This window comes from Amblyomma maculatum, chromosome 4 (genome assembly GCF_055883805.1).
Source record: "Amblyomma maculatum isolate TAMU_Amacu chromosome 4, ASM5588380v1, whole genome shotgun sequence".
Classification (NCBI taxonomy): Eukaryota; Metazoa; Arthropoda; class Arachnida; order Ixodida; family Ixodidae; genus Amblyomma; species Amblyomma maculatum.
Window position 1 is genome coordinate 78,291,042 of NC_139347.1, and position 24,024 is coordinate 78,315,065.

At 47.2% G+C, this 24,024-nt stretch overlaps 1 protein-coding gene across 1 annotated transcript in view; it reads right to left on the reverse strand.

The window, feature by feature from the left end:
* Window positions 1-1,126: 1,126 nt before the first annotated feature.
* Window positions 1,127-24,024, reverse strand: part of LOC146191490 (cytochrome P450 2A12-like) — a 37,462-nt gene continuing 14,564 nt past the window's right edge. Inside the window, exons 4-8 of the mRNA XM_084600339.1 lie at window positions 14,788-15,089; window positions 14,175-14,287; window positions 11,370-11,628; window positions 1,972-2,162; window positions 1,127-1,454 (exon numbers count right to left, since the gene is read on the reverse strand). Of these exons, the coding sequence (XP_084456465.1) occupies window positions 1,276-1,454; window positions 1,972-2,162; window positions 11,370-11,628; window positions 14,175-14,287; window positions 14,788-15,089 (1,044 nt within the window). The 3' untranslated portion in view covers window positions 1,127-1,275. The remainder of the gene's footprint in view (window positions 1,455-1,971; window positions 2,163-11,369; window positions 11,629-14,174; window positions 14,288-14,787; window positions 15,090-24,024) is intronic.

Sequence of the window (24,024 nt, forward strand, 5' to 3'; positions counted from 1 at the left end):
CATTTAGGCATCAATACATTACACTCGATTTGGTTTTATGAAGGAATGGGGGGAGGGGGGGGGGGAGGGTCAGCCTTTAAGGTTATATGTTGTCACGCTTGAACTTGATGAAGCACGGGAGGGAACCTTCCGCTTTTTTTGTGAGTGTGTTTGTGCTGTTTCGGAAACCTGAGTCGTAGAAACGAACACTTGAAGACGAAAAACCAGGCACGCCCCTTCCGTCCCCGCAGGTGAATCCGTCGCGCCTCTGGTGGCGGCAGGAGGCTCAAACTCGCTTGGAAGAGATCCCGTTGTAATCGCGGCCAGTATACAGACTAAAAAGCGCGCGCAGCCGCGGCTCGAGTCTGGACGAGGCAATGTGTAGCGAGGCGAAAATAACCTACCACCAAGTGAGAATTCCGCTATCACATTTCAAAACCGTTTCGGTCTCTTCTTCAGAGGTGCCTTCCCGGGCTAGTGGCAGTAACTTCAAGCGCAGGTGTCTATTGTTATACGAAATTTTATATGATATTCGTGACCACACTCTGAAATTTGAAAACACGCTTTCTATAAGGCCGGCATGATTCATGTGCCGCAGGGAGACTACCAATTGTCAGCACCGCTCCTATATGACAATGTTTACAATTATAATCTACACTGAGCTAACACACCAATGGAAAGAAAGTATGGCGGCTGGTTCTAACATATATGTTAGGCGAACAACTGTAAAAATGTCTAAACCCTGCACGTAAAACCGCATTACGTATCTTCGTACGCGTGTCTTTCACACAAATTAGCCTGAGATGATCATCGTGAGCTCTTTCTCTCGATACACATATCCAGAGATTGCTGTTATATGTGCTGGCCCATGTGTGTACCTTACATTTACCTAAAAATAGGCATACGCGATATAATTACTGTTTTACTCTGGCCTTGTCTGCGCACTAATGGCTTGTGCAGATTGTCTTTTATTACCTAGTGTTCTTCGTTCTATTTGCTGCATCGCGTTGTTTATAAGGGACACGCCAATTTCAAATCTTTCCAACCGGAAAAAAAAAATCATTTCTTTATGTCGCTCTGGTATGAAACCGGAAGTTGATCATTTTATTTCGAAGAACAAAAGAAAACACGTTGGCTGTTAATTTTGGCTCAAGTCTCTCGTTTTAGTAAAAAAAACATATTCAGGCCAGAAACCGCTTTCGTTTGCGAAGACGAGCCGCCCGCGTTTACTTGAGGTTCAGCGATGGCAGAGTACGACGGTGCAGCCCATTTTATTATCGTCATCCCACTCTTTTCTCATCGTGGTAGGAAACGCAGTCCTTGTGTGTCGTCGACAACCAGGATAAGTGCCGGTATGCTTTCGAGGGAGATGGGCCGGCCATCTTCTGGCAGTACCCTGTACTTCTGCAGTGTCGTAGTCACGTATAAGAAGACCTCCATTACCGCCAGGGTTTCGCCAGGGCACGCTCGGCGGCCTGAATAGGAATCAATCAGTAATGTCGTGTACATCAAAAAAGCCCATTAAGTGGCCCTTTTTTTTCTTTTTTTTACTAACATTTTGATTCATGGCCCCTTTTCCCAAGCATTTCCCCCCAGAAGAGCCGAGAACCAGGCCTGTACCCATTGGAATCTTGTACCCTTGTAATTTTGTACCCATTGGAAACCGGTGGGTACACGGCGGCACTGGGGATCGAACCCCGTACCTCCCGAATGCGAGGCGGATGCTCTACCACAAGGTCACCGCCTTTATGGGTAATCGACGCCTTTATTTCTTATTCTATCTGGAAGGAAAGCCCCTGATATAGTACTCGTGTGTGGACTGCCACAGTCGACCTTTCTTATTTATAATAATTTAGAGTGAACAGAATAAATAAATGTACGCCATTAAACGGCAGAATGTGATTGTTTTACGCACTTGGTCCGGAAACAGCGCTCAGATTGAGCCGGAATGAAAAAGAAGAGAGAACACCAAATGACGCTCTCTAGCCTTACCCACGCTGAAGGGAAGAAACGCCAAGGGCTTTTCGTCCATCTCTGTACCATCAGCGTTGAGGAACCGCGTGGGGTCGTACTCGGTAGGGTTCCGCCAGTGAGTGGGATCGTTGTGAAGACTCCACATGTTTGGCACTATCAAAGTGCCTGCTGGCACGTGATATCCGCCAATGACAGTGTCACGTCCTGCGCTATATGGTACAAGATGTTAATGCAATGCCAAAGATATACTTTACTTAATTTAGCACAACACTTATGCCATTGCTATTGAACAGTAAGCGCAATGCGGTATAAATTCTCTCTCGTATGAAAACAAAAACAAAATGCCCAAAGCATTGTACAAGAGCAAGCTCGTAATGGAAATAAATAAATAAATCTAAATGATATTCGGATGAAGAAAAGGAGAAAGGTGGATAACGTCGCATTTACAAAATTCGCTGCCACATCAAAACAGTGATCATCCATGCCTTAAGAAAATTTCTTCATCACATTCAAAAATGGCCTTTTCGGGCACTTTTGCACCAAGCGAAACGAGTGTGTTCTCAATATTCCCAGAAACTCGGCAAAAATTCCTTTTTCAAAAAACTTTCCGCCTTAAATTGTCCCATATAATCACCAAGACATCAAAAAATATCGCATTTTTTCTGTTGATCGCTTGAAAGAAGTCGGTGTTGCAATATTGAATTTTTATAATGTAGCATTGTAAACGTTTTCTCAGCGCGTTACCTTTGTAGTGAAATGAAACGCCCGGAAAGAAGAGTGATCCCCGAAAATGCCTGAGCACTTAACAAATATGCTCGTGTATCAGGCGCCATTTTATAAGGGCCCTATCAGTGCTGCCAGTTAGAAAATAAAAAACCCGCCACAAGAACCTAGAAAACACGCTAAACACCGCTGAATTCAATATTTGCTTCAAAAAGCTAATTTTACACGTTTTATTTTCTTGTATGTCTTGTAAACTATATATCATATAATTAGGTTAGAAAGAATTTTTTTTTTCTTATTTCACTACAAACTTCAAAATACGAATAATTGCATTCTCGGAAATGTCCCATCTGATTTCTGTGAGTTGGAATTTAAGTTGCAAAAGTACGTATTTCTTTCCTGGCTGCAAACTGCTTCCCGGAGGCAGATTTACTAACAAAAAGACGCTTAATGCTTCTTCGGGATTAAACCCAGCACTTTGAGGGAAATTGTCCATTAATATTGTGCCAATCGTTTGATTATATCTGCGAGAAGTTCGTCGTTCGGGCTGAATTCGACCTGTCTTCGGAGTACTGCCCGAATATTCAAGATGAGAATATATATATTCTAAATTACGTTCCCAGTTTACATATGATAAGGTTTATGTGACACGCAGCAAATTCAGCTAGCAAAAAAAGGATTTTTTGTCGGGAGCACCCCTATACTATTATATCAGAATGCTGCTGAGTTCTCACGGCTGTTCCAGCTGACGAGCGTGAACTTCTTTCATTTCAGTTGAATTGTAGGCATAATTTGTTGAGATTTATGGCCCTGAAACCACTCTTCCCTAAGCTTCTGCACATTCTCGACAAGTTCCACTAGGCCGCACCACATGCCATCAGGAGACTCAACGAGTGTATTCAAAACGCCGCATAAATGAATTGAAGGCTTATGGGACGTGTTCGGGTGTTAACCACCTTGAGATTATAGCCACATCACGCACTCACAGCAACGTTCTCTTGCAGAAGTGAATATAAATACGAAGAACCTGCACTATTCTAAGCAAAAATAGCAGAACCACGAAAACCACTAATAAAAAAGCCAATCGAATTTCTTTTTGAAATGAAAGGTGGCTTAGCTCTGCTATGCCTGGATATACGTAGAGAAAAGCAGTGACTACCTCGGGATCAGAAGTTAATTTCTCCAGTCTTCGCGCCGTTCGCCAGCAGCTAAACTCTCCTTGGCTTCCATGTCGAGCGCGTCTAAGTTCACCAGCGTTCTGTAATTCGTTTACAGGAAAGGGAAGGCGCAGCATCTGTCACTTGCGGAAGGCAAGAAGCGCCACCCGGCGGCGTTGGAGCGCACTTGTTCCCGCTTGGGCCTCATACCTGACGGCAGATGGGTGATCTTACATGCTCTCTGGTGCGGCGTTCGACGAAGCGGCAAATGAAAGACGCCGCACGGACACAGGGATGGAACGCCCGGCAGGGTCAGCTTCGTATATACGTGAATCTCCTGGTGACGTCACTACCAACCATGCCGTCATGACCGATGTGACGTCACCATCACTTTCGGTTATTATACATGACCGGGTGTGACGTCATGATGAAGTCACATCTGGTCATGAAGTCACTGCCGATGACGTCACCATGCGATGGCTATGAACTTCTCGCAACGTCTAACCATTACTATTGGTTAGTGATAGTTAACCGTGACTTGCACTTTCTGAGTACTAGTTAATGACTGATTAGTATTAGGTAAACACCCCTTAACTAGTAAGTGATGGTTAGTGATAGTTACGATGACCTCCAAATGCAGGACATCTGCAACGCTGGCGGAGCTTGGCGAGGGGGCTGCGCAGCTTGCCTTGGCTGTGACGTCACTCGGTTGCGGCATACTGCATACGGCATACGACATACCGCATACGGGAAGCTCGACTCTGACCCTCGTACTGAAGTTTTTCGCTTCAAAACCCCTAAAAATCCATCCTCCCGTAATACAACACCCTTGTCCGCTAAACAGTATAAACACCTACAGATTTAGCGGGAAAACCGCTAACTTGACAATGCCGGGTGCTATCTTTCGTTAAAAAAATGGTATAGGCACTTGAGAGTGCTTATATATATATATATATATATATATATATATATATATATATATATATATATATATATATATATATATATATATATATATATATATATATATATATATACATATATATATATATATATATATATATATATATATATATATATATATATATATATATATATATATATATATATATATATATATATATATATATATATATATAGTGAAATGTGGATTTAATGGTTGGCTGGAACGTCTAGCACTGGCAGTACTTCGGGCACAGCAGGGTCGAATTACCAGCCGCAGGGCACAGCTTCAGCGCGAGCGAGATGGGCGCCGGAGACAAGCGATGGTGATGGCGATGCCGCAGCGTTTTTCTGTTCTTTGTCTTCTTTAGATTTCCCCCGCGTCTTCTTTACATTTCCCCTTTACATTTCCACATTTCACTTGGTGGAGGTCAATCTGAGGTTCCCTGTACCCATCTCGCCCTGGAACTTCGCAGCAGAACATTGACTACCCCAATGACGGAGCCGACTTCATTGCACCTACCTCCGCCAGTCACCTGCACAGGTGCCGTTCGTCAACGGGACCCGGCTACCTTCAGTGGAAGCAGCGATGACGACGTCGACGATTGGCTGACCACTTACGAACGGGTCAGCCGTCACAATAACTGGGACGACAACAGTAAGCTCAACAATGTCATCTTTTACTTGAGCGACGTCGCTAATCTGTGGTTTCGAAACCACGAGTCGGACTTTGGCACCTGGGCGAATTTCAAGACGAAATTTTCTGATGTCTTTGGCCGCCCCGCCGTCCGAAAACTCCGCGCGGAACAGCGTCTTCGGTCGCGACTGCAGCTGCCCGGTGAAACGTTCACCAGTTACATTGAGAGTTACATTGAGGACATTGTTGATATGTGTCGTCGCGTTGACCCGACCATGACCGAGGCCGCTAAAATACGTCATGTCCTCACAGGAATTGATGACGGCGCTTTTCACATGCTCATCGCGAAAGGCCCCACTACGGTCAAGGAAATCTATGACCTCTGTCAAAGCTACGACGAGCTCCGGAGGGAGCGTGCTTTGATTCGCCAGCCTCATACATCACTTGCTGGACTAGCCGCGGAGAGGGAGTCATCTAGCCTCTCTGAAGACATCAAGGCATTTGTACGCCAGGAAGTCGCGCGACAACTGTCCCTGCAGCCCTATGTTAAGGAGTCGTCAACAACTGGCCTTGTTCCGGAGCTTCGCCATGCAATCCAACAGCATGTATCTGAAGTCCTCCCTAATCCTGTTCCTCAACCAGCTCCGGTCGCACCTTCAATGCCGTTACTCACGCCCACATTTTCATCGTCCGGCGTTGCGCCACTGAGCTACGCTCCAGCATTCGCGCCGGCTCCTCCTCAAGTATTGCGCCGCACGTATGCCGAAGTCACTTCAAGTCCACTGCCTGAGCCAGCATATGCCTATGCTTCGCCCCCCATGCGGTCGGCACCAACAGCTTTTGCTCCCCCCTTGCTTCCGACACGATCTCCATGGCGCACATCACACAACAGGCCTATTTGCTACCACTGCGGCATCCCTGGGCACACTACACGCTACTGCAGGCGCCGAATAAATATGGCCTTTGCTGCACGGCCTGCGCCACCTTATTTGGCCCGCCAGTTCCCAGTCCCATCGGGTCCTCCAACAGCACCCCCTGATCCTCCGGACTTCCTCCCTCGTCGTTCGCCATCACCACGTCGCCGCTCCATTTCGCCAATGCGCCGACGACCCGCTACCCAGCCGGAAAACTAACCGCCGCAGTTCGCGAGGCACGAACTGCGTATCCGACCGAATTTCAAAGTCCTCGTCTTAATCCCGCGAATGTTATTCCTGTCATCGTTGAAGGTGTTCATACTCTTGCGCTCGTCGACACCGGTGCCGCTGTATCAGTTATCAGCCAAAAACTCTGCCGCTCCATCCGAAAGGTGACTACGCCTCTCGAGGGACTATCGCTTCGTACCGCATCCGCTCACAGTATACAGCCGACAGCTATCTGCACTGCTCGCGTCGTCATTGCTGCAGCCTTGTACATCATCGAATTCGTCGTTCTCCCCACATGTTCTCATGACGTCATTCTCGGCTGGGATTTCCTGTCCCAGCATCATGCTATCATTGACTGCGCCAGTCCTCAAGTAGAGCTCATTGAATCGAGTGATGCACAGTCTGATGCCCTGCTCCACGAGCCGTGTCCTCGTTTTGCGACCAAACTCCTCGTAGCACATGACACAACCATCCCACCCGTTAGCGCTGTTCTAGTTCCCCTCACTGCCTCTTTTACCACCGCCGCGACAGTCCTCTTTGTGCCCTCTAACGTTGTCTGCCGCCGCCGCCACTTACCGCTGCCGTTTGCCGTCCTTGACATGAAAAACGGCGCTAGCACACTTCTAGTAGCCAATCCTCTTCCCTCTCCCGCTATGTTGATCGAAGGGGAGTACCTCGGCCGCATCGAGCCCGTGGACCTTCTGTTCACCTTTGATGATGTGTCATTTCCTGCTTGCCAAGTTGACGCCTTGACTCCAACTCGTGTGGCTTCAGATCTGCTACAGCGGGACCTTTTTGACCATTCCGTGGACAGCGCTCTAGAACCGCGCCACCGCGAGCAACTTCTTGACCTTCTACACCAATTCCGCGCCTCCTTCGACATTCCGCAATCTTCCTTGGGCCGCACGACGACCGTTTCCCACCTCATCGACACTGGCGCTCACCCACCTCTCCATCAGCGGCCGTATCGGGTGTCCCCGACTGAGCGCCGTGTTATTGCCCAACAAGTCGATGACATGCTGCAACGCGGAGTAATTAGAGAATCCTGTAGCCCATGGTCGTTTCCTGTCGTCCTAGTTAAAAAGAAGGATGGCTCCATACGATTTTGTGTTTATTATCGCCGCCTCAACAAAATCACTCGTCGTGATGTGTACCCCCTCCCACGAATCGACGACGCCCTAGACTGTTTGCAAGGCGCAGAATTCTTTTCCTCACTCGATTTACGCTCCGGGTATTGGCAGGTGCCCATGGCAGAGGCGAATCGTCCTAAGACCGCCTTTATTACTCCAGACGGACTATACGAATTTAATGTTATGCCACTCGGACTCTGTAACGCCCCAGCCACATTTGAAAGAATGATGGACACTGTACTGCACGGCCTGAAATGGAACATCTGTTTATGCTACCTCGATGATGTCTTTTCAACCGACTTCCCGACCCACCTGACTCGACTTCGCCAGGTCTTCACCTGCCTAACCCGCGCCGGTCTTCAACTGAACCTCAAAAAGTGCCGCTTTGGTGCCCGCCAGCTCACAATACTCGGACATGTTGTTGTAAAGATGGCGTTCTGCCTGATCCTGAGAAGCTGCGCGCCGTCGCTGACTTTCCGAAACCGAACACTTTGAAACAACTGCGAAGCTTCGTGGGCCTCTGCTCGTACTTTCGCCGTTTTGTTCGGAATTTCGCAACCATCATAGCCCCCCTTACACAGCTCTTGAAAGGTACCCCTAACCTGTCCTCTTGGTCGCCAGCCTGCGATGATGCATTCGCGACACTGCGCAATGTTCTGACGTCACCACCAATCCTTCGCCATTACGACCCTACTGCACCTACAGAACTTCACACCGATGCCAGTGGTGTCGGCCTCGGCGCCGTCCTCGCCCAGCGCAAGCCTGGCTTCTCCGAATACGTTGTCGCCTACGCAAGCCGTGCTCTCACCAAAGCCGAGTCCAACTACTCCGTTACCGAAAAGGAGTGCTTAGCAATCGTGTGGGCTGTAACGAAGTTCCGCCCTTACTTATACGGCCACTCCTTCGAGGTAGTTACAGATCATCACGCTCTCTGCTGGCTCGCGTCTCTCAAGGATCCGTCTGGCCGTCTCGGGCGCTGGGCTCTCAGGCTTCAGGAATACGACATCCGTGTAGTGTACCGCTCTGGCCGCAAGCACTCTGACGCCGACGCTCTTTCTCGGTCACCGGTGCGCTCGCCTAACTCATTGTCCCCTCCTCAAGCATTCTTGTCAGCACTCACCATTGAGGATATGCCTTTCGAGCAACGACAAGATCCTTGGGTTTCTAACCTGCTGGATATCCTTGGCACTACTTCCGCGGCTACGCATCCTCGGGCACTCCGCCGACAGGCCTCCCATTTCGCCATTCGGGACGGCCTTCTCTACCGCAGGAACTACAACTCAGACGGCAGAACGTGGCTTCTTGTCATTCCGCGCCACCTCCACTCCGAGGTTTGTGCCCACCATCACATTGACCCTCAAAGCGCTCATGCCGGCGTCCTCAAAACCTATGATCGAATTCGTCAGAGGTACTACTGGCGGGGAATGTACAATTTCGTACGGCGCTACATTCGCTCTTGTACCGCCTGTCAACAACGCAAGATTCCTCGCCACCCCGCTGGCCCTCTCCAGCCTTTACCGTGTCCAGCTCGCCCGTTTGATCGCGTGGGAATCGACCTTTATGATCCGCTACCATGCACTGCCGCTGGTAATCGATGGGTCATCGTCGCAGTCGATCACCTGACCCGTTACGCCGAGACTGCTGCACTTTCCGCGGCGACAGCCCGAGAGGTAGCCCATTTTCTTCTGCACCACTTCATTCTTCGACACGGCGCCCCTCGCGAGCTACTGAGTGACAGAGGTCGTGTCTTTCTTTCCGAAGTAGTTCAAGAGCTCCTGTCCTCTTGCAAATCGATACATCGGGCTACAACAGCGTATAACCCGCAAACAAACGGCCTCACGGAGCGCTTCAACCGTACGCTTGGGGACATGCTCGCAATGTATGTTACATCTGAATCGGGAAGCTCCAACTGGGACCAGGTACTGCCATTCGTAACGTTCGCGTACAACACTGCCACCCAAGCAACAACTGGGTTTTCGCCCTTCTTTCTCTTATATGGCCGTGAACCATCTTGTACTCTGGACACAATTTTGCCATACGATCCAGATGCCTCTGAGTACAGTGCTTTGTCAGATATTGCACAGAAGGCCGAGGAATGCCGTCAGCTAGCTCGCACGTTTACCTCCAACACTCAAGGCTATCGCAAAGATCAGCATGATACCAGTACCCCTGCTCCCACGTTCCTGGCCAACAGCTTCGTTTGGCTATGCGTTCCTGCCACCAACAAACTAGACACCAAATACCACGGACCTTATCGCGTCTTGGAACGCACATCCCCTGTGAACTACGTCATCGAGCCAGTCACCCCTTCTTCCGACCACCGCCGTCGTGGCCGCGAGGTTGTCCACGTTAGCCGCCTCAAGCCATATTACAACCCTCTGGTCGTCTCTTCTCCCTGAGTCGCCAGGATGGCGACTTCTTCACGCGGGGAAAATGTAAAGAAGACAAAGAACAGAAAAACGTTGCGGCATCGCCATCACCATCGCTTGTCTCCGGCGCCCATCTCGCTCGCGCTGAAGCTGTGCCCTGTGGCTGGTAATTCGACCCTGCTGTGCCCGAAGTACTGCCAGTGCTAGACGTTCCAGCCAACCATTAAATCCACATTTCAATATATATATATATATATGAATGCGAAAGCAGTGCAGTCCTGCGGGTGAGGTGTTTTCGAGTGAAGTTTTCAAGATGTATTAATGTCATCTGTGCTAGCATGTGCTCGATGTTTGTTCGTGTATACCGCGCAGACTGCCACACTTCATGCCTCATCTGGGAGCCGAATTCACCGAAATACAGTTGGAGGTACATACGTCTTTGGTTTGAATCCTTATCGCAACCTAGCGCACAGCTTGACTAGCACAGGTATACTATATGCAACGAGAAATCGTATCACATAGTACTGCATACTTAAGCTGCCTAATCAAATGATATTCCTGTCAGTGGCAACAAGGATACAGGAAGGCAGGGAAACATGCTAATGGTTTGTTGCCGAAATCGGGAGCACATATCTTTGCGCTTAACCAAAGTAGCTGAACCTGCTCATGTATTACATCCATCATATGCACATGGGGGAGAAATCAAGTAGCTTTACATCCATATAAATTAGGCAATATCTCTAAGTACTCAAGAAATTGTGAAATCAGTAGTAGAGTGAGACATCAGCGGGGGCACAACGTACTCCGCGTTGTACTAAGATATATTGATTTAGCAAAATTTTGGCATTTACGGCATGCGCTCTTGCAGGAGATTACTTCAAAGCCGTCAGTGATATACTTCCAACGCTTATTTTTTTAGTATTTAGATCGATTATATACTCATTCTGCGACTTCTATGTTTTCTGGTCATTTATTCCATCATGCGAGGTATTTTTTGTCTTTTTCGTCCATTAGTATTTATACAAGCCGACCGCATAAGTCTTCTCTCACGGTCAATCTCATGCAAAAGATGCCAATAATTTTCATTCATTTCACAATTCTTATGTATTCAGTAAGGACGTATGAATATCTGCAAGTGACAAAAGCTAAAAGAGCAAGACTGCATGCCCACATAGCCATTGTTCGGAATCATGAAGCAATGGTCACTTTTAAAAGTTTCAGCCGGTATACCCATGCGAGGCAAGCTTTGCGCGTTCAACACCTTCCTCTCCCTTCTCAAATCATCGTTTCATATCAATTAATAATAGCGCACTCACGCCCTCGGTAAGCTGAGAGGTGCCGTGGTCCTCCACCGAAACGTCTCCAGTATGGAGGCCATTGTGAACGGCATTCGGCGCCTGTCCTCCCACGCTGGCGGCCTCTCGCGGCCGATAACAGCATCAATTTCTTGCTGCACGCGAACCTGGAGGCCATCCGGGTCGCTAGCAGCGATGTACACGTTCCACAATACAGCACTCCGTACCGTGTTGGTGGCTGCGCTGTAGAAGTTGATCGCGGTTCCTTCTAGGTAGCGCACTGCAATGAATGGTTCTTAACATTGCATTTTTTTTTTTCGTGGGAACCTAAATAGTTTACAAGTGCGTTTATCCAGTTATTTGTGGTAATAAAAATGCGATTTCAAATCGATTTCGTTTAGTTTCGCCATCCTGTCTGTGTTTCTAGCATCATTCTGAACTGTACTCGCCTCTTGTTATGAAAAAAAATGTGCGTTAAAAATGAAACTAAGCACAAGTAATAATGTCCGGGACAACCCATCCTAGTTCCAATGTAGTGAGCACTGCAAACAAAAGCAAAAAAAAAAAGGCCGTGAATGGAGTGTCGCATAGTTTAGAACTGAATTAATTGCTCACGGTATACATGGAAAAGAATATTGGCTACAAACCTTCGTTTAGGCGGCGCTTCAAACCCTTGGTCAAACTTTCGACGCAATTCTTGAAAAGTTGTTGTATCTGAAGAAAGCTTACCTAGGATAAGAAAAATTGCTAAAAAATGACAAAATATAGAGAATGTCGTTATACAGATGTGTGCTATGTGCAGTTTTTGTTTGCAGGTGTGAAGTTTTCGTAAGGTGGACATTGAGATATCAAGTATCCGCAGTCTCTACCTCCGGCCGTGCTCTCCATATTTCTCAAACAGTCAAATGCATTTTCCCGTTGCTTTCATGGTCAAATAAAAGTTATGCCAGGCCTTACATAGTTTTCATAATATGACTCTCATGCTATTAAGATCTGGAGTAATTGTAGCCACAAATAGCAAAAATGAATAGTTAGAAGTATTCCTCCAAGAGGATCTCGTAGCATGTATTCGAGCCCAGCTTTGGGTACCGCACTTCGAATCTCTCAGGCATGGTCAGATCTCTCTTGTCGAGCTATGATCCTCCCACTTTATTGCTCACACGCAACTGGCCGTTGAGCAACGTGTTCAAGGCTGGCTCGCACAGATAAGCGTCGGCCGCGGTGCAATGAACTCAAGCTAGGGCACATAGTAAGACACAAGAGACCAGAGCTTTCTAATTCAAAACTGCTTAAACGAGTTTTGGGTTTAAACGTCGTTCTTAGTGAACTTTCGTAATGGGCTAGCAGTGCCTTATGCGGTGGTCTCCCAGACTTAACTATGACCTTTTCGCCGCTTTAGTGAATTATGCAGCGTGGCTGTTATTAGGCCATTGTGTTAGCACATACTTTAATCCAGACAGCCAGACACTGCCTTGCATATTTTAAGCAACTTTTTCGCTACTGAGTCGAAAGCTCTTTACCGCCTCATGATGGGAACGAGTTCATTTCCTTCACCCAACTCTTCGCTACTCTGAAGCAGGAACGAAACGTTCAGTGCGCTCTTATCTGCGGTGTGGGGGGAGGGGAAGGAGTGCCCTGAGACAATCTAACATGTCTGTAAGCATACTCCACTGCAGACAGTAGTTAGCTCAGAATTATTCACCTCTATGCCTACCTCTATGCCTGCTGTAAAATATTTCACTTTCTGATAGTCCTCAATATCGTGGGAGAGGAAGGAAAGTAAAACACCAACCTGCTGATTCTATGAACTACTCCAAAGAGAGTAGTTAACTCAAAATTCTTTAGCACTTCCTATCTCGGCGCCTCTTGAGGGTTCCTTGGACGGCTAGAAGGTCAAATCAGTCGATATTGTCGGCCATAAACCCTGACTGCTCATTGGAGGGTCAAATTCTAAAGTTAAAGCTCAGCTACTTTGGTCGTCTGATGAGAAGAGAGGAGTCGCTGGAGAAAGATTTGATGTTGGGAAAGGTTGAGGGTCACCAGAGAAGGGGCAGGCAGCGAACGCGATGGTTAGAGGGCATCCTCGAGGTGCTGCAGATGAAGTTATGTGATATTAGGAAGATATTGAGAGACCGGAAAGCGTGGCGTGATATGGTCCATAGGGTCACGCAGAGTCGGACACAACTGACTGAACTGAACTGATCTCGGCGCCTACCGCGAAAAGATTTCATAAAATCGCAGCCCTCATTATCCATGATTTATTGATTTACCTTGTCCTAAAGACCAAGTGAACAGCATTACAAAACGGTAAAAACAACTGATACACTAAGAGGTATTCAAGGGTACCCAACGGTAGGCCCGTAGAGACTGTATATCTGCACAAAATGCATAAAATTCAAGATATGCAACACCTGACTGCAAGGTCTCACGACTAAGGGGAAAGGTGAGAATCCGAGCAAATCAGTGTAGAAAATGTGTACATATACTTTGAATTGGCTACCAACCCGTTAAGAAGACTATGCAACGGAGCGAATATTTGGAATCGATAAGAAGAAGGGTTATGAGAAAGTTTGACGAAGTGCCGAAGCGGGACACCCTATATAGCTTGCTGAAAAAAGGCGTCAACCGGAGCTGCCGGCGCGTTGTTGCAAGACAGACTAGAAGTTTTGTACATCGTATATTATGTTACGCCTTATTTTTATGCCTTCCGAGGAAAGATTTCGGCAACTTAAGCACGACTTTTTTGGCATTGCATTCGACAGGGAAGACATCCCAATAAAGGCCCAGCCTGAACTCTGTTTTTATACGCAGGCTTGTCACACTTACAAGAAAAATGAGAATCTTTGTTATTGTGCTCCTTGATCTTCCGAAGATAACCGTCGATGAAATCGCTGTCCGAGTTGCCACGCATGCTCTGTTGCCGCTCTTTGACTTCATTTCTGGAAGTAAAGAGACATCTATCCCGTTGTCCGTGTAACTTTTCTGCAAATTGCCTCTATCAGCCGATTAAAAGAAACAAAAATCGCTATTGCCCTAAATAGGATTGCTACCGAAGGTATATGTTGAGTATAAAGATAAAATAAAAAGGTAAAACGCAAGAACTAAATCATAATGTTCGCCTGATACGATCCGCTATACAATGCAGTAATTTGTTGCAAAACGGTCCCATGCATCTGTAGGTCCAAAATTTCTATGCAATAAATTTGACTTACAATAGGTTAAGCTTTCGGCGTTCAGGTTTCAACTGAAGAACGCCGTGATTATACCGTTGCCTAAGAGACTGCAAAACGACGAAACGACGACGCAGCAAATGCAAGTATCGCCTAAACCCAGACCGTAACTCATTTTTCGCCTTTAAGAACGAACAGGTTGACGCAGTCTTCTTGCTAATCGCAGTCCTTGTATCATGCCTTTAGCACAACCCAGCATGATCACTCACCTCACGAATTGAGTCAGCTCACTCAAAACTGACTTCATGACGTACAGCGGCGTGTTGGGAATGCGAACGGCCAGCGCGCGTAGCGCCGGAAAGAAGTCAGTAAGGGAAAAGAAGTTTGCTTGGCGCAGGAACTTGCTCAGCAGTCCTTCAATGAAACGACCCTTGGTGTCGCCCAAATTGTAACGCTGCCCGAAAACCAGTGCCGAAATGTTGTTAGACACGCTAGATGAAAGCGCCCGAGCCACCAGCATCGGTTCTCCGTTGCCCGATGCAAGGATATCCATGAAGCACTGAACTTCTTCCTGAAGAGAAAAGCAAAGAAAAACAACAACTAAGGGTGATTTTTATAACATAGCTTGTTCGATCAGGCTAGGCGTTTGATTTTTTTTTTTTTTAATCTTCCAGATTAAATACAGTAGCGCAAAGAAATTCTGAATCTTTTTAATAATGGTCACAACTTTCAGGGTTTCATCCTGTTTTTTTTTTTTTTTTTGCCGTAGTAGAGAAAATGGACGCTTTTCGCCATCAGTGAGGTCGTATCTGTTTAGCTTAATTCGTTTTAAATATTTATTCTTGAAAGCGCAGCATGCTGCTCCAGCATTTTTCCCAGCATGGACATTCCCCTCACATGTCACCACTGAACCCAATAGGAGCTGACGTTATACCGATAATCAGTTTGACGTTAAATAAGGTACTTATAATTCGGTACGAAAGGATCTTTAATGTTTTACAAAGTAACAGTACATGGTTAGGTGGAATTGTTTTCATCAAAGCCCGGCAGTGCTTTTTACCTTGAAACAAGCAGTAAAAGCGCATAGGTCAGTGAAGAAAGGACTCCCACCGAGCAATGAGCAGTGTTCTCTGCTGTCTTGCGAGGCTGTACGATATTTATCAAGTTAAAGCAGCACCAAGTCGGAAAGTACAATGCGCACCACGTGAAAAATAGAAATGAAACACCTATAGAACAATATATTTTCTCTAATGTTCCGACGCTAAAAAAAAAAAAGCACCATCGTAACAACGCTGAAAAGACACCGATCTCACCATCCCAGATAAAAGGCCGAAACTACAGAACCGTGAAATTGGCTTTTATTTATATGTTTTATTTATTTAGCTACAGCTTAAAAATGTGGCAGCGCTGTATCCAACACTCCAACACCTTCAATGTCCGCGGGGTTAAAAAAAAAAGGAAAAAATGACACGAGAGAAGAAAAAAATACGCTCGCGCGTTATTTTTCACGAAGAAATAGCGAAGTACCAATGTGAAAGCTTAATACACAATACACGAACCGCAAATTTTGTGCGTGGCCATCCACGCTGAAAATATATAAGAGCATTTACAAGCGCTCCCTTTCCTTTTCTTTCCACGAAAACAAAAGCAATAAAGGCCGTATTTTCCTCTCTTCGCTCGGTACAGGCCATTCAATATAAAAAGCAAACCCTGCGCTTTCTTTTTTGCAAGAAGTTATGGGGGCCTTTTTCAATATCTTCAATAATACGTTTCTACCTCAATAATAACTTCCAGAACTTTCCTAACTAGTAACAGGAAAACTTTCCTGGGCCAGATAACAGCCAAGAACGCTGATAATAGTTCTTTGTGGAACGAGCCCTCTTCAAAGCACGGCCTTCTTTTTCTTTTTCGCCGGCGCTGATAGTAAAGAAACGTTCCCTATGAAGAAACATGTCGAAAATATGGCGCCGTTTCTCCATCTCCCGACATAGATTACATATTAGTATTAGTTACTGAAGTAGGAATCTTTTTTTTTTTTTTTTCTTGCAACTCCTACCCAAATAGCGCACACTGGTGCTTTAATGTTCACGGTGAAGGCTCTACATAAGAGCCGGAGAATTACGAAGCTGAATCGCGGGGGATGTTCCCCTGTTGCTGAAGGTTTCAACTGTTGTACAAAGCATTTCGTGAAAAGCGAAAAACTTATAAAAAGAACCTTGGTATTTGTCTCTACGCCGGAATCACACCAACTTTCGGATGAACCCGGCAGTGATAAGCTCCGGGGCTTAGCGCGCAAATTTCCGGTGAGTTTTCTGCATGCTGTGCTCCGTGTGCTATTTTTCTTTTTTGTTTGCAAAGCGCAGAACAAGCTACAATAACCGCAAACATGGCATGCTGTACTAGGTCCGTAAAGGGAGGAGGTAGTATGCATCTTCTTTCTTTTTTTTATTGTTTATTGACTATTAGTTGACTACAAATTTCCCTCTGTTGGACGCGGTGACGTGCAAGAGCTTCTAAGTCGGCCACAACGCTTGAAGAACTTCAGCTGGCATGCGCGAGCCAACCCTCTTTCTTTTATGTGTAAATTCGTTCACGCTCGCCTTCCATCAACCCTCGTGCCGTCGCATTAAGAGAGGCGTCATCGCCTATGTGAAGCCTACGAGCGACAACAAAACACTAGCTAGAATGGAAAGCTAGCAAAGACAAAACACCGGTTATATCAAATTTGCAATGGCGATTCGGTAACAGGTCATATTACCTACGTTTAAGGATGACAGTGGCTTAGTAAAGCTACAAGTAGGGATGCTGGTCGCGGTGGTAGAGTACGTGCTGCAAGCTCCAAAACGATAGAACAAAGGAAGAGTCGATAGAGGAGAAAGCTACCTCATTTCTTTCGTATCAGTTCAATAGGTTGCCCCTCAATTTTACGCAATAGAATATACACCTCGTTCAGTCGAAAGCCATCTCCGTACCCTTTAACTGAGAAAAAAAAATATTGCAAACTTTGGCGCCGGAATTTAGCGACCACCCCAACTAATCGAGACCTAGCTGAAACGTTTGCCAAGACAGATGGCGTCACCACGTTCTAAGTTTTAGAGCAGTTTTCAGAGTGTAAACAGCGCCCCTACGTTGATTTCTTAGTGCGGAAGCACCCCAGAGGAATACAAGCCTCTGTGGCGTCATACCCTTAAGGCGGAGATAGTGTTCCTCGAATTTTTATCTGCCGTCGTATATATATATATATATATATATATATATATATATATATATATATATATATATATATATATATATATATATATATATATATATATATATATATATATATATATATTGTGAAAGAAGGCCAGGTCGAGACACCAAAGTCGTGACGGCAAGGCAAGGTACGCCGTGTCAGCGTTTTAATCTGATGGTGAACCCAGGCGCGAGCTGAAGCCGGCGCCGCGGGACGATGACGATGGTATGTACAAAAGAAAGAAGAAGATTATGGTATGTACAAATAAAAGAAGATCCGTGGAAGGCTCACACAATCTTCCCGGGGGGTCAGAATCGGCCAGCCTGGCCGCTCCTAACCAACCGATGCACCGCGGCGCACAAACGGCTTCAAGCGAGAGACATGAACAATTTCAGTTCCACGGTGGCGTCGATCGGCTGGGGGATCAACAGGTGTGACTTGGTAGTTCACGGGGGAAGTTTGGTTGATGACCTTGTAGGGACCAAGATAGCGGCACTGAAATTTATCACTAAGGCCAGGGGCGCGCAGTGGAGCGTAAAGCAGGACTTCGTCACCAGGACGAAAAGAGACCGCACGATGCGTAGAATCGTAGCGACTCTTGCGGTCTTCCTGGCACGCTTCTGTGTTGAGGCGGGCAAGATGACGGCATCTGGCCACACGGGATAAAAGCTAGGCTGGTACTGATGAGGACTAGTCAGGCGAGAGAAGAAGGAAGTGTCGAGCATTGTAGTGGGAGGACGGCCAAGAACGAGGAAAAACGGAGAGTACCCGGTAGTCCGCTATACTGCTGTATTATAGGCGAATGTGACGAATGGTAGAATAGTGTCCCAATTTCGGTGATCCGGTGTGATGTACATGGATATCATATCGGATAGAGTGCGATGAAATGGCTCAGTCAGACCGTTAGTCTGGGGATGGTAGCTTGAGGTTGTCTTATGAAGGGTGGATGACGCGTGAAGAACTTCGGCAACGACTGTCAATAAGAAGGTCATCCAGCGATCACTTAGAAGCACCCGAGGAGCGCCATGATGCAGGACAATTGATCGCAAAAACAAAAAAAAAATAGCTACCTTTTCGGCGGAACCAGCCGGTACAGGGGCTGTCTTAGCGTAGCGTGTAAGGTGGCGGACAGCTGTTATAATCCAATGGTTACCACCATCGGAGAGAGGTAGGGGAACATATAAGTCGATGCCGACTACGTCGAATGGCGTGGCGGGACATGGAAGGGGCTGTAGGAGGCCAGCGGGCGAAGAAGTCGGCCGCTTGCGACGTTGGCACAGATGGCAGGAAGCGACGTATTTAGCTGAGGTGGAAGATAGGCCAGGCCAAAAGAATCGTCTTTTAATGCAGTCATATGTTTTGTCAAAACCAAGGTGACCTGCAGTAGCGTCACCGTGGAAAGCCGCCAGTATACGTGAGCGAAGCACACGCGGCACGACTGGGAGCCAACGAGTTCCATCAGGGCAATACACGTAGCGGCGTAGTATGCCATCTTCGAGCTTGAAATTGCGAAGCTGTCGGCGAAGCCTAGCATTGGGCGGGTTAGATGCGCCGATAAGGCGTCGATGATGGGCCGGCAGTAGGCATCAGCTAATTGCTGCGAGCGGAGTGCGTGTTTGTGCTCAGAATCGTCAAAAGAAACTGTTGTGATATGCGTCGGGGGAAGAAATGGTCGGCTGTGGTCAGAGGTGGAAATGCGTTGCAAAAAAAGCAGCAGGCTGATTCCGTAAGTGGACAGCGAGAAAGAGCATCGACGTCTTGGTGTTGACGACCCGATTTATAAACGACGTCGAAATTGTATTCTTGCAGGCGTAGAATCCAGCGGCCAAGTCCGCCTGTCAAACTTTTCAGTGAAGACAACCAGCAAAGAGCATGGTGATCGGTCACAACTGTGAAGTGCCGACCATAGAGGTAAGGGCGAAACTTTTGAACCGCCCAGACGACGGCAAGACATTCCTGCTCGGTAATGGTGTAGTCTTTCTCAGCTGGACTCAAGGTCCGACTGTCGAAGGCAGTGACGTTCTCACGCGAAGTTGCATCGCGCTGCAGAAGGACAGCGACAAGACCGTGACAACTGGCATCAGTGTGCAGGGTGGTAGGAGCGCTGTAGCTGAAGTGGCCAAGAACGGGATCTGATGTGAGGGCGTGCTTTAGGGCGGTAAAAGCAGTGTTGCACTGTTTAGTCCACACGAAAGAGCTGCACGCTTTAAGTAGTTCATGAAGTGGCGCAGCAATAGTTTCACAGTGCCTTATGAAACGCCGGAAATATGACGCCAGGCCGAGGAAACTGCGCAAATCTGCAGTCCGTTGAGGACGAGGAAAGTTCAAGACCGCGATGATTTTATCAGGGTCTGGACGAATGCCGTCATGGCTAACCAGATGTCCCAATATTTTTATTTCCTTCTGTGAAAAATGGCACTTCTTGGTGTTGAGCTGAAGGCCCGCTGAAGAAAGACACGTCAGGACTTCATTCAGGCGCGTGAGATGGTCGTTAAAAGTTGCCGAAAAGATAACAATGTCGTCCAAGTAGCAAAAACAGGTTCTCCATTTTAGGCCACGAAGTACCTTATCAATCATTCTTTCAAATGTCGCTGATGCGTTACACAGGCTGAAGGGCATAACATTAAACTCGTAAAGTCCGTCGGGAGTTGCGAAAGCGGGTTTTTCTTTGTTGCCCTTATGCATTGGTATTTGCCAATAACCTGAGCGGAGATCCAAGGTGAAGAAATATTCGGCACCTTGCAGAGAGTCAAGGGCGTCATCTATTCACTGCATCGGGTAGACATCTTTACGGATAATTTTGTTGAGTGCGCGATAATCAACACCACATCGTACCGATCCGTCCTTTATTTTGATTAATACTACTGGGGAGGACCATGGGCTTGTTGATGGACGAATAATATCGCGACGGAGCATGTCATTCACATTTTCTTCGATTACTTTTCGTTCCGAGAGAGAAACCCGATAAGGTCGTCGGCGTACGATTGAGTTACCTTCAGTAATGATGCGGTGGTGTGCAACACTAGTCCGTCCCAGTTGTGGGGAAGTGGCATCAAAAATGGCTTGATGGGCTTGAAGCAATTCCAGCAATTCTTTGCGTTGGTGCGGCATGAGGTCCGGTCTGATTGTCTTCGACAGCATGAGAAGAGAGACGTGCGATGAATCACGTTGCTGAGGTAGCGGGGCGGTGAGCACCATAATGGACTTAGGGTGAGCATCCACTATGCATGGCAGGGAAGTTCCTTTAGTCAGCACGAGGGATTCACGGGATGTGTTCGTGGCAGCTACTGTTGCTGAGCCGCTGCGGAATCGTACAAGACTTGATGGGAGTGCGATTCCACGTGCAAGGTGACGATGAGATGGTGCGATGAGTACATCCCCGTCAGTGATGTGTTCCGAAACAACGGTAACAAGTTTTTCGCACTGTGGAGGCAATACAGTATCAATTGCGGCAATGAAAGAATGACGTCCTTCAGAAATGTCAGATGAAAAATCACTGTCTGTCATATGAATGACACGGTCGCCACAAGAAATTAACGCTGAAGCGGTCGACAAAAAATCCCATCCAAAAATCATCTGATGCGCACACGGTGAAAGCACAGCAAACTGCACATGGTGGCGGACGCCGTCTATAACAATTCGAACTGTACACTTTGCTGAAGGATGTAGAGGGACGTCATTTGCTCCACGAAGTTCAGGTCCATCGAATGGTGTCGTTACTTTCCGCAAACGGTGGCACAAATCAGCGCGAATAACAGAAATTGCAGCCCCTGTGTCAATCAAAGCTTCGACCGGTAATCCTTCAGCTAAAACGGGAATCATATTGTACGGGCGATGAAGAGGACTTTTGGTAAGTTCGCAAAGTGCAGTTTCACCTCCGGAAACTGCATCGTTTAGTTTTCCGAATGACGGACAGGAACAGTTGTTGCTGGTTGATGTAGAGAAACAGAGCGGCGGTATGGGGAAAGGGACCGGCGTCTGGATACATGGGCGCCACTTGGTTCAGACGAGGATACCGGCGGTGGAGAGGATCGACGAGGTGGGCTGGGAATAGGTCGTCACTGATAATATGAGGGTGCGTCACTCTCGAAGGCGTCATAACCACGCCGCTCGTTCGGAATGCGTCGACGACACAAGCGGGATATATGTCCTCGGATTCCACAATAGTAGCACACTGGGCGACAGGGGCGCCAAGGTGCGTAATAGGGTGGCGTAGGATGAGCCGTCATCACGGCGTTGATGTGGTTGTAGGGCGGTGCTTGTCGTGTGTGTGTGGGGGGGGGGGACAAAAGGAGGAGGGGATGCAGCAACGTGAGCATAAGTCGGCGCTTGGCGAGGTGCAGGAGGGTCAGGTGCGACAGCGTGGGTGATAGTTACCAACTCTTCTTTAATGATGGGGCGGAGGCTGGCGTCATTAGCAGAAGAGTGATCACACCCGTGCCGACAGAAAGGGCTGAGGGCTTGGAGCTCCTCGCGGATTATCGCTCGAATTAGGGCTCGTAGATCGAGGTCAGTAGAGGGCGGGCCAGTAGAGAAGCCGGGCTGCAATCGGGAGGACTGCAGCTGTACTAGGCGTTGACAGGTAGTAATAATGGAATCAACACTTGATGGATTCTGGGCAAGTAGGGTGTTATAAGCCACAGAATTGATTCCTTTCATGACGTGGTGCACGCGTTCACGTTCAGGTATGGTGGGACTAATACGCCGGCAAAGTGCAAGTATGGCCTCTATGTAAGACGCGTACGACTCATCGGGACCTTGAAGACGGGAAGCGAGCTTGTTCTTCGCGATCTCAGTCCGAACTGCCGGGTCGATGAAGTATTGGCGGAACTGCTGTTTGAAGGTGGGCCAGTTAGTGGTGTGGGGCTCGCGGTTGATAAACCAATTCCTGGCGACCTCAACAAGGTAGAAGAAAAAGTTGAGAAATTTTAAAGCATCATCCCACCAGTTGTAGGCACTGCAGCGTTCATAAGCGTCAAGCCAGTCATCCACGTCCTCGTCTCGACGACCGGCGAACAGCGGCGGGTCACGTTGTCGTGTGAGCACAGTGGGAGGCGGCGGTGTAGCCGAGGTAGAGGGTCCGGCCGGGTCGGGACTGCTCTCGGTTGACATAACGATGGTGGTTGTTGCCAAACGGCGACCGGAACGTAGTTCCAGCGAGAGGCAGGGCACAAGGCAGCAAGGGGATCAAATTTCACCTCCACCACTTGTGAAAGAAGGCCAGGTCGAGCCGCCAAAGGCGTGACGGCAAGGCAAGGTATGCCGTGTCAGCGTTTTATTCTGATGGTGAACACAGGCGCGAGCTGGAGCCGGCACCGCGGGACGACGATGACGACGGTATGTATAAAAGAAAGAAGAAGATTATGGTATCTACAAATAAAAGAAGATCCGTGGAAGGCTCACAATATATATATATATATATATATATATATATATATATATATATATATATATATATATATATATATATATATATATATATATATATATATATATATATTGTGTGGTAATTAGGTATAAAGTTGAGGAAGGCATACATTGTTGTAACAAAAGCTAATAAAGTCCGGGTAGCGTATTAGCAAACCATATCCCGTAGGAGCACTCGAGCAGACGACGCTCTGGCACGTGATTCCTCTGAGCAGCGCCACCAGGTGATAAATAGTAAATATATTGTCTGAGAGAATAAGAAAACATTTAAAGGCAACTGTTTCCGTCGTTTTGGTGGCGCAATGGATTAACACCGAGCATCTCTTTACTGATGCCACTTAAACATGCGTTCGGCTCCTGTGTTGTATTTTCTTTTCAATATTTATTTTTTTGCAATTGCCTTCACTGTAATTATATCCTGCCTACAGTGAGATTATAACCTTTACGTTGCGTTTAGAGACAGCTTTGTAACAATCGGTATGACAACAGTTACACTAAGCAATTACCTTCCCCATAATCATTTCCTGCCTCGGCGATTGTATGTTACCTTTAGGTTGCATTCAGAGACATTTTTCAGCAACCATCCCTGTTTACAGTGAGTGTATGTTACCTTTAGGTTGCGTTCAGAGAGATCTTTCAGCAACAATCGCCGTTTAAATCGCTGAAAGCGTCGTCTGCTCGAGTGCTCCTACGGGATATGGTTTGCTAATACGCGTCCGGGTATCCCGTCGTGGCTCGCTCGCATCATAGTTGCCATTGTGACGCGAGCCGTTGTCGAGCCATCGGTGCCTCCTGTCTGCTGAGGTCTTTGTGTGGCTCTGCGTATCGTTTCCTTCCTGATTTG